Here is a 9,925-nt window from a genome sequence, read left to right as displayed (position 1 = left end):
CTCCACAGACGGGCCGCTTCGACCCGCCGCTGTGATGCGTCATCATAGCCGCCATATTGGAGAGGCGAAGGCTGGCCTGTAAACGAATACAAGTTAACTGGGGAGCTGCTGTTTTTCGGGATAAAAAACCCTTTATCGTCTACATTTCTTAACCGAATTCATCGATTCGTTTTTATATTTGTATTCATAAATCATGTCATATGTTTTTAATTTAAATATATTTTACTACACTTTTATTTTTCTTACTAAATAAAAACTACTTCATTTATTTTTGTAACTAATAAAAACGACTAATTGAAATCGCTTGAGAAATCCAAACGTTGAATTGCTTTTATTTCCAAGTTAAAGCAGATCTCCGACTTTTAGTCGTGTTTGCTTAAACGCTTTACCTCTCCAACATGGCGGCGACGTTGACGTATGCTCGAGACCGATGCGGAAGCTGCGTGTTTTCTGTTCTGGTGAGGGGGGCGGGGCTCAGGTTGCTAGGTAACGATAAAGAGGAAACAGACGGACATCAACAACTCCTCCACGCGTCTCAAGGTAACGTCGAAGTCAACCTGGAGTCATTCACTCAACAGCGGCGTGTTCTCCTCAAGCAGCCCTCCGTCAGTCCGCTCTTGTAACGCGGTGTTGTTGCTTTAAACAAACCAGTAGTTTGGTGACCGTGAAGGCTGTGGTTCACACCCCGGGTATGGGCTCCAGGGGCTCCGAGGGGACCCTGAAGGCTGTGGTTCACACCCCGGGTATGGGCTCCAGGGGCTCCGAGGGGACCCTGAAGGCTGAGGGTCACACCCCGGGTATGGGCTCCAGGGGCTCCGAGGTGCAGACCAGCGGGCGGGCGGCCCCCCGCGGGGCGCTGCGCCCGCCCGCCCTCAGCCTGATGGAGAAGGAGCAGCAGTATCTGTAAGATCACCCGCTGCTCTCACATGGACCGAACGGCTGAGTTGACCGAAACGTCCTTTATTAAAAGAAAAACGTCTTTCTTTCCCCCCCGTAACTATTAATCAGACGAATGAATGCAGAGCTGGAAGCCAAAACAGCAGCTGTCGTCAGACAGGCGGAGGAGGTGATGGTAAGTTATGCACCGATGTTGTGTTGATTGAATAAAGTATGGAAATATTTCATTTTATGAAAGTAAATACATAAAGTTGAGTAAATAAATAACAAGTAGATACACATGTATGTGGTATTGCTGACGAGTCGTGTGTCTATTGAATTGCAGAGAGACCAAAATTATATTTTGTCTAAACCGATTCCCAATAATCTGGATTTGGATTTCGAGGATGCCTCGAGGTGAGTATTAAACCGTCTGGAACGTTGTTGTTTATTGAGAGAACATGTAAACATATAATAACCACGAGCCACATTATTGTCAAACTAATAATTGTTATCTGATTCCCCAGTATCATAACGCCGAAAAAGCCTTTTCTGCAGCCGGCTGGGGTGAAGGTAAACATCTGGTAATGAGGCCCAAGCTGTATTTAAAACCTAATGTCCAGTGATCGTTTGTAGTCGCCTCTTTCTGGTTTTGCTCAGGCAGTGCGTAAGAAGAAGGTCCCGCCTCCCTCCCAAACCGCCGCAGAGGAGCGGGGAGACGGCGAGGAGCTCAGGACAGCGTGAGTCTGCCTGCTCTCCTCCAAACTCATCTGAGACCGCAGGGAGAGACTGTTCCTACCTTCCATGTGGTTCCCTGCAGGAGACCCAGGTCTGCTGGAGACCTGGGCCTGGAGACCACCCTCCTGCACCTGGAGGAGCGGCTGGAGGGGTTCTGTCAGGAGGACGTCCTGGAGGAGGTCCTGGAGGAGGCCCCCCCCACTGAGGGCAGCGTAGGATCAGGTAGCATCGCTGGACCCACGGCGGCCATGAAGAAGACCCCCCCAACACTGACCCCCCAACACTGACACACTGACACCCCAACACTGACACACTGACCCCCCAACACTGACCCCCCAACACTGACCCCCCAACACTGACACACTGACCCCCCAACACTGACACACTGACCCCCCAACACTGACCCCCCAACACTGACACACTGACCCCCCAACACTGACACCCCAACACTGACACACTGACCCCCCAACACTGACCCCCCAACACTGACACACTGACCCCCCAACACTGACCCCCCAACACTGACACCCCAACACTGACACACTGACCCCCCAACACTGACACACTGACCCCCCAACACTGACCCCCCAACACTGACACACTGACCCCCCAACACTGACACACTGACCCCCCAACACTGACACAACACTGACCCCCACTGCTCTGCTGTTGTGTTTCCAGAAGCTCAGATCCGCGTCTTGAAGGCCAAACTACGAATTATGCAAGAAGAATTGGATCGGAGTTCATATGATTACAGCAGAAAGGTACCACATTTACATTCAGGGAGTTTAGCAGATGCTCTTATCCAACGGGTTGGTTACTTACAATAATTAAATTTGTCCGAAGAAGGAGAAACAACAATATATCAGTCGGTACGGTCAGGATGTTCATAGAACTAAGAGCCAAGCACTGAAGATTACAAGAACCCTCTCTCCAGGTCTGAAGGTCGTTAGTGAACCATCCTCATGTCTGAAGGTCGTTAGTGAACCATATCCTCATGTCTGAAGGTCGTTAGTGAACCATCCTCATGTCTGAAGGTCGTTAGTGAACCATCCTCATGTCTGAAGGTCGTTAGTGAACCATCCTCATGTCTTCAAGTGTTGATTGGAGCATTTCAGACGACCCTTTGAGTCATATTTCTTTTATTCAGATGAGTAGTAATAAAGGAACGTGTCGCCTTGTGTTGGTAGGAGGATGAGAACGGTCAGCTGTGCAGCAGAATCAAAGAGCTGGAGCAGGAGCTCGCCCGCCTGCAGAAGACCGGCAACATCCAGCAGACGCTGACGGAGAAGCAGCGCTGCCTGGCGGAGGCGTCGGGCCGGCGGTGTGACGCGCTACAGGCGCAGGTCGCCGCGCTGCACAAGGTTTGTCCGACGGACGCTCCAAAGAACGCTCTTCATGTCGACCGTCCAACCAGAGCGACGGCGCCCTCACAGGCCAGCCGCCGCGCTCTCCCCTAACGCCCCCGCTCTGTCGGCAGGAGGTGGAGGGGTCCAAGAGGGCCCAGAAGCAAGCGGCCGTAAACCACAGCTCGGTGGAGGTCCGGCTGAACCGGGCGCTGGAGGAGGTGGAGAGGCTGAAGGCCCAGCTGAGCAACGTCAAGCAGCTGAGCAAGGTGAGTGGAGGAGGACCTCCGGCGTGGACTCTGTGCTCGTGGCTCTTCCCCTCATCCCGACTGCGTTGGTTCTCCTCAAACCAGGACAGAACCAAGGAGGTGCACGTGAGCAAGGAGAACCTTCTGGCTGAGAACAAGGTGCTGAAGAAGCAGAGAGAAGAGCTCCTTCTGGCCTTCAAGAAGCAGCTGAAGCTGATCGACCTCCTGAGGCGACAGAAGGTACGTGTGCCTCACCGCTGAGTGTTTGGTCAGGTCCCGGCCCGCTCATAGTCAACCTGTTTTTGGAACAGATGCACTTTGAAGCTGCCAAGATGCTGTCCTTCACTGAAGAGGAGTTCATGAAGGCGCTGGACTGGGGGAAGGCGTAGAGACTCAGGACACGCGGCTCCCCTCGGCTGTCATGGATGAGGCCGACGTGTTGAAAAGGGACGAGCCTGTTCCATTTTAAAGTTGTATGGGTCTTTGTCCCAATGTAACTTTTTCTGTTGTTGTCCAATTTGTGTTTTTATTAATCATTAACAGATGTTCCACCTCCATGTTATTGTCTCTTGAATAGTAAATTTGAATGACGTAGTAAGACAAGCAAAATCTTTTTTTATTATATTGTTTTATCTATCGTGAAGGTGTATGAGCTCGCGATATTTAGGCTACCATCCTGAGGAGGAGCTGGAACGGGAAGCCTGGACCTTCGCCTCTGGGGGGCGCTGTTACACCGTGTTCTGTTGCCCCCCTGAAGTGGGACACCAGGGGGCGCTGTTTCACACGATGGGGTTTTCTTTCTTAATACAAACGTGAATATAGAAGTGCTTTTGGTCAATTCTAAACGGCATTTAACACAGCAGCCTAAAATAGGAAATGCTCAAAGGTAAATCCACGTAATTAAACAGTGATAGTTTCTTATTATGGGGAAAGACACCGAGCTGGTGAACCGTACTTAACCATCCATAGTATGTGTCTGTAAAATGCTTATCAAATCAAATGTATTTATAAAGCAAATGTAATAACAAGGGGAGGGGGGGAGGGATCTTACTTTGTTACGAGCCCCTCCTTGATTGCTCAAACTGTGGTTCTGCTTTTCTTATAAAGCCTGCCATTTTTGAATTACTTTAAAGTAAGTAGTTTATGAAATACACTGAGAACTAAGGCGTGTTTAGGTGTGAAGTGTGTGTGATTGCAGTGACTTGAGTGGATTTGCAGCATAAGGGGGACTGTAGTGTAGAATATTGGTGTATTTTAGTGTCTGTTTTCACAGTTCTTAGTCTATGAACAGGCCAGTGCCTCTCCTACTGACACCAGGTGTTATTTACAACATTCCTCCATTTGTTACGTCCCAACAAGGACGAACCAACCCGGTCGTCTGGGGCACGACCGGGCACGACCATACCTTATCAAGGGAGAGACTGCTTCTGTTCTGTTGTTATTTACATTTTCTTATTATAATAGTCGCCCCAAACCTTCGGTTCGGCGAGAAGAGGGATGGACCGCCAAGGAGCACGTCAGGAGACTGCTCCTCACCACCTACACTGTAGATTATTCAACCGAAGTCTGTACCTGTGCTGTATTACATTATGGAATAAACCATCCATTCGACCCTCTGATCCAACCTGTCAAGCTTCCTTGATTTAGACTTCAACAATTAGAAACAGTTTAGAAATAAGCTGAAATCTAACATTAGTGACTTCAGTGCACAATTGTATTTATGCACTACGTTTGGGGGGGTTAAGCGAGTGCATGTGGCAGAGAACGTGCACCAGCGCCCCCTGGGGGCCGCTCCACGGGGGTCACACGGTGTGACAGCGGCACTGGAGTGTTGAGGTGGGTTAAATTAACAGGTTCATGCAGCTCACATATTAAAATAACTGTATCCCGTATGGTGATCGGACCAATAAGACGGATATAGAAAGAAAGCTAAAAACAAGCTTGTTTTTTATTCGTTTAATTTAACCAAAGAAAATAAGGAGTGAACAGCGACACCTACAGGTTTGGAAATAAACCGAAAGTTCAGATGAACAACTTCCTGCTGTCGAGTCGACATGTCGGTGGACAAACTCTTACTGGTGTCCAACCAGCTCACCGAGCCTCAGCTGAAGCAGCTGCTGTACCTCTGCTCGTCGTTCATCGGGAAGGGTCGTCTGGAGAAGATCACCAAAGGGTACGAACTATTTGAAGTCCTGACTGAACGGAAGTTAATCCAACCCGACGACACGGTGTTCCTCAGTGAGCTCCTGACTAAAGTCGGTCGACCCGACCTGTCCGATAAGTTACTCACTACTGGGAGCTGTGGTTCTACTGGGGGTCCGGATGACCCAAGTGACGCAGAAGGAGGTTGGTGTCTGTCTGTCTGTGTCTGTCTGTCTGTGTCTGTCTGTGTCTGTCTGTGTCTGTCTGTCTGTGTCTGTCTGTCTGTCTGTCTGTCTGTCTGTCGGTCTTTTCGTGTTGTCCTACACAGAACAGAATCAAAGCCTCCTGTTACTTCACTTTTGTTTTTAACAGATTCACGTCGTGGTTAACTGTCTTCATTGATTCTCGTATATATGGGGTCGTTATCCTATTTTATACATTCTGATTGTTGAATTTTAAATATTATTCAGCGAGGCTCACCACCAGGTGGTGCTGTTGGTCCGTTCATCTCAACGCCTTACTTCTCCTCCCTGCAGTGAACATTACTTTGGCGGCGGAGGTGATCGCTGACTATCTGGGGAGGAACTGGCGCAGACTGGCCCGCAAGCTGGGCCTATCGGAGGTGAAGATCCAGAACATCGCACACCGGAGCCAGCAGATGGACCTGCAGGAGGTGGCGAGGGAGGTGGTGCGGGAGTGGAGGAACGCCCAGCGGGGGGAGGCGAGGGTGAAGGACCTCCTGGTGGCGCTCAGAGGATGTGACCAGAACCTCACGGCGGAGAAGGTGGAGGAGAGGCTGCGAGAGGCTAGTGAGCACTGACGGAGCAGCGTCTGAAAGGTTGTTCCTGCAGTGATGGCAAACGGTGGCGGTTTTGTTTTGGAGATGTGGTGGTGGAGACGATGGAGTCACTGACTGGTTAGGAAGAGGCCAGCCGGTAAATGATGCGTTGAACGTCTGATTTATACGATCCATTATGATGAATCTGTGATTCAAACATCTCCTTTATCACTTTATCACACTTGAAGTTGTTTTTTAAGCATCAGTTATGAATAGAAGAAAGCCTTATGGTGGGATTGTTATGAATGGCTTAAATCACGGTCATATTTATTTGTGAATGTCTGAAATCTGCATAGATACAAAAACAAGTTGTCTATACATGAATTTAAAATCTAACCAAAACCTGGCAAGGCATTTTGTATAAGTAAAATCTGTTGAAATACCAGTACCAGTCGATATAATAGTACTAGGAATCACTTTAGTTTTGTTAGTTGCATTAGCCTACATTTAAATACCTGTGATATCTGTAATATTTGTAATATTCCCTCAATTAAAAAACGTCCTGATCCGTTTCCCGCTGGTGTCGCGCCCTGTGACCTCTACTGTGAAATAAATCAACAGGTCTGAGACACAGATCTTTATTGTTCTACAACTTGATGGTCTCAACGTTGCGTGGATCTGCTCTCAGCTGAAGCTCACGTCCGCGTCTTCACCGTCTTCTTCCTGTGGAGACACGGAGAGAAACCTCTGAATGGACGCATGGTGTTTTTTAAACTTTGATAATAAAAGCATCTCTGAATCTCCATGTCGAGTGTTCCTTTGCTCATGCGTACATTTACATTTTACATGTTGGCCGTTTAGCGGACGCTTTTGTCCAAAGCGACTTCATGTAACGGACACCAACTAGCCTGGGCTAGCTGGCGGTAGTACGTTGTAAACCCTCACACCCCGAGCCTTAAGAACGCTTCTAGCCGCTGAGTTAGAGGCCTGTGCTTTTAGCTCAGTGGTCAGAGCGTTCCACTCCCATGCCGGTAGTGTCGTAGTTCGAGAGGTGGTAGGTTCGAGACCCGCGAGCGGTCGAACCGGCCTCTGCTACACACACATTCACACACCGACGGCGGAGTCGACCCCGCAGGGCGACAGCCAGCGGGTCAGGAGCAGTCAGGGTGAGGGCGTCTCTCTCAGGGACACCTCCACACTCCTCTAGGAGGAGCAGTCAGGGGGAGGCGTCTCTCTCAGGGACACCTCCACACTCCTCTAGGAGGAGCAGTCAGGGGGAGGCGTCTCTCTCAGGGACACCTCCACACTCCTCTAGGAGGAGCAGTCAGGGGGAGGCGTCTCTCTCAGGGACACCTCCACACTCCTCTAGGAGGAGCAGTCAGGGGGAGGCGTCTCTCTCAGGGACACCTCCACACTCCTCTAGGAGGAGCAGTCAGGGTGAGGGCGTCTCTCTCAGGGACACCTCCACACTCCTCTAGGAGGAGGAGCAGTCAGGGGGAGGCGTCTCTCTCAGGGACACCTCCACACTCCGCTAGGAGGAGGAGCCGGGGATCGAACCAGCGACCTTCCGGTGACCAGCCGACCCGCTCTACCTCCTGAGCTCCTCCCTGTTGGGTTCCTGCGCCGCTCTGAAGCGTGAGCGACCGGCGGACTCACAGCACTCGTAGAGCCTGTTCAGCCTGATGATGTCGTTCTGGCTCATCTCCTGGGCCTCGCCGAACGCCACGTTGGGGTCAGGGATGGGCTCCATGGTGGGCTGGTTGTTCTTGGAGAAGGCGTACCTGCAGGGTGGGAGGAGGAGGAGTCGAGGGGTTTGTTTTGGTTGTTAATCGCCGTCTGGTTAATAAACGGTCACTGATTGGTGGAGGCGGAGGGCGGCGTGGCGCCGGGGGCGGGCCCACCTGTGGTACTGCATCACGGAGCCGTAGTCGTACGGCGTGCCCTGGTTCAGCGTGTTGATCTTGTCAAAGTTGTATTTCATCTCTGAAGAGGAGAGCGCAGATTCACAACCCGAAGCAAACAACAGAAAACGTCCCACCAGAACCATGGACCCGCTGGGAGGAGGAGGAGGAGGAGGAAGAGGAGGAGGAGAGCGTGACTCTGGGAGGAGGAGGAGGAGGAGAGCGTGACTCTGGGAGGAGGAGGAGACTCTGGGAGGAGGAGGAGGAGGAGGAGGAGGAGGAGGAGAGCGTGACTCTAGGAGGAGGAGGAAGAGGAGGAGGAGGAGGAGGAAAGCGTGACTCTGGGAGGAGGAGGAGGAGGAGGAGGAGAGCGTGACTCTGGGAGGAGGAGGAGGAGGAGGAGGAGGAGGAGAGAGTGATTCTGGGAGGAGGAGGAGGAGGAGGAGGAGGAGAGCGTGACACTAGGAGGAGGTCCTCACCCTCCATGATGTTCTCCCAGACCACCCTGATGTGCTGGTCGCGGTCGGTGCGCGTCTGCTCGTGGTTGAAGCCCAGGGCGTGCAGCAGCTCGTGCTGCACCGTGTGGTGGTACACGCAGCCCGACCGGGACAGGGACACCACCTGCTTGCCCCCCGTACGACCCACCCAGGAGTAGCAGCTAACGGGACACACGAGGTCACGGGTCAGAGGTCACCGGGTCAGAGGTCACGAGGTGGTGACCTCTGGACGTCCTCATTTTCAATCCTGCTAACAAATGTTTCTTTAAAGCGTCCGCTCTCAAATAGTGAACTAGTTGTTAGGTTCTCCTCTGTAGGATGACATCATGTCTCTGCTCGTCTCTCAGAGGACTGAGCGACGTGCTCCTCACCCGTTCAGAGACTGAGCGATGTGCTCCTCACCCGTTCAGAGACTGAGCGATGTGCTCCTCACCCGTTCAGAGACTCGATGCTCAGCCACTCCACGTCGTTGGTGAAGGTGGGCCTGAAGCGGATGCAGGACACGGAGGAGAAGGACTCCAGGCCGCGTCGGATGATGGACGTCTCCCGCGGCGCTGCCGACAGAGAGGAGCACAACCTGGTCAGCCAGGAGGGGGAGGACTGCAGAGCGGCTCCGACCAGAACCAGATGAACGCTCAACTGGGCTCAGACCGTTTCTGAGCATGTACACGATTTCTAAATTAATGTTTGAATTCTCGTCACTCTGCCTCAGACAATTCAGTATGATACAAACAAACACAATCTATCATTGCTATTTTAAAACGAGCAGGAGTGAAGTCAACATGAGAGCAGCATGGCTCCTGGTCCAAGGAAGGATGAAGGCAAAGGATCTGGAAGGATCTGGAAGGATCTGAGAGGATCCACCAGGCCCCCAGCGCGGCAGCGACTCACAGAACTGGTTGGAGATGGTGTAGGGGACGTAGGCAGCGACTCACAGAACTGGTTGGAGATGGTGTAGGGGACGTAGGCAGCGACTCACAGAACTGGTTGGAGATGGTGTAGGGGACGTAGGCAGCGACTCACAGAACTGGTTGGAGATGGTGTAGGGGACGTAGACGTTCCCGTCGGTAAACTTCCTCCACTTGCAGTCCCGGGAGGTGCAGGGGTCGGCGTTCCTTCCAGCCACAGACTCCACGGCGATGTCCCCCTCCACCAGCACCGGCTCCTCAGGGCGGGCCACTGGGGGTCCGCAGGGGGCCGGGGTTAGGAACCTCAGGGTACTAGGGTACTGGGGTACTGGGCTACTGGGCTACTGGGGTACTGGGGTACTGGGCTACTGGGGTACTGGGGGGGCTACGCCACTCATGGAGCACCGGTGCTTTTGACAACATATTTGAAGTCTTTTTTACGTAGTAGTAGATTTTGAAAGATTAGTTTAAGAAGGACAATGCTGCACGCC

General features: G+C 51.9%; 3 protein-coding genes across 3 annotated transcripts in view; 2 read left to right on the top strand and 1 right to left on the bottom strand.

Annotated features, from left to right (window-relative positions):
• Positions 1 to 799: 799 nt before the first annotated feature.
• Positions 800 to 3,803, top strand: tex9 (testis expressed 9; the record flags this gene model as incomplete). The annotated part of the gene is made up of 11 exons (XM_084476666.1): positions 800 to 903; positions 1,009 to 1,072; positions 1,223 to 1,293; positions 1,404 to 1,449; positions 1,537 to 1,616; positions 1,697 to 1,836; positions 2,296 to 2,378; positions 2,805 to 2,978; positions 3,095 to 3,229; positions 3,314 to 3,448; positions 3,520 to 3,803. 11 exons carry the CDS (start codon positions 800 to 802, stop codon positions 3,595 to 3,597), a joined length of 1,110 nt encoding a protein of 369 aa, XP_084332792.1. The 3' UTR covers positions 3,598 to 3,803.
• Positions 3,804 to 5,245: 1,442 nt separating this feature from the next.
• On the top strand, positions 5,246 to 6,927 carry LOC311356813 (FAS-associated death domain protein-like). The gene is made up of 2 exons (XM_084476675.1): positions 5,246 to 5,554; positions 5,887 to 6,927. Exons 1-2 carry the CDS (start codon positions 5,263 to 5,265, stop codon positions 6,168 to 6,170), a joined length of 576 nt encoding a protein of 191 aa, XP_084332801.1. The 5' UTR covers positions 5,246 to 5,262; the 3' UTR covers positions 6,171 to 6,927.
• The window catches only part of LOC311356064 (uncharacterized protein), an 11,525-nt gene continuing 8,357 nt past the window's right edge, over positions 6,758 to 9,925 (bottom strand). The window contains exons 14-19 of the mRNA XM_084475847.1: positions 9,550 to 9,705; positions 8,960 to 9,080; positions 8,509 to 8,687; positions 8,030 to 8,111; positions 7,785 to 7,909; positions 6,758 to 6,851 (exon numbers count right to left, since the gene is read on the bottom strand). Coding sequence (XP_084331973.1) covers positions 6,850 to 6,851; positions 7,785 to 7,909; positions 8,030 to 8,111; positions 8,509 to 8,687; positions 8,960 to 9,080; positions 9,550 to 9,705 — 665 coding nt within the window. The 3' untranslated portion in view covers positions 6,758 to 6,849. The remainder of the gene's footprint in view (positions 6,852 to 7,784; positions 7,910 to 8,029; positions 8,112 to 8,508; positions 8,688 to 8,959; positions 9,081 to 9,549; positions 9,706 to 9,925) is intronic.

The sequence above is a fragment of the Micromesistius poutassou genome (assembly GCF_964030765.1).
Source record: "Micromesistius poutassou genome assembly, chromosome: 12".
NCBI lineage: Eukaryota > Metazoa > Chordata > Actinopteri > Gadiformes > Gadidae > Micromesistius > Micromesistius poutassou.
This window is presented reverse-complemented; position numbering and strand designations above follow the sequence as displayed.

Coding starts and splice junctions, on each gene's coding strand:
- LOC311356813 (XM_084476675.1), top strand. CDS start 5,263: ATGTCGGTGGACAAACTCTTACTGGTGTCCAACCAGCTCACCGAGCCT. Junction 5,555..5,886: donor CCCAAGTGACGCAGAAGGAG/GTTGGTGTCTGT, acceptor TCCTCCCTGCAG/TGAACATTACTTTGGCGGCG.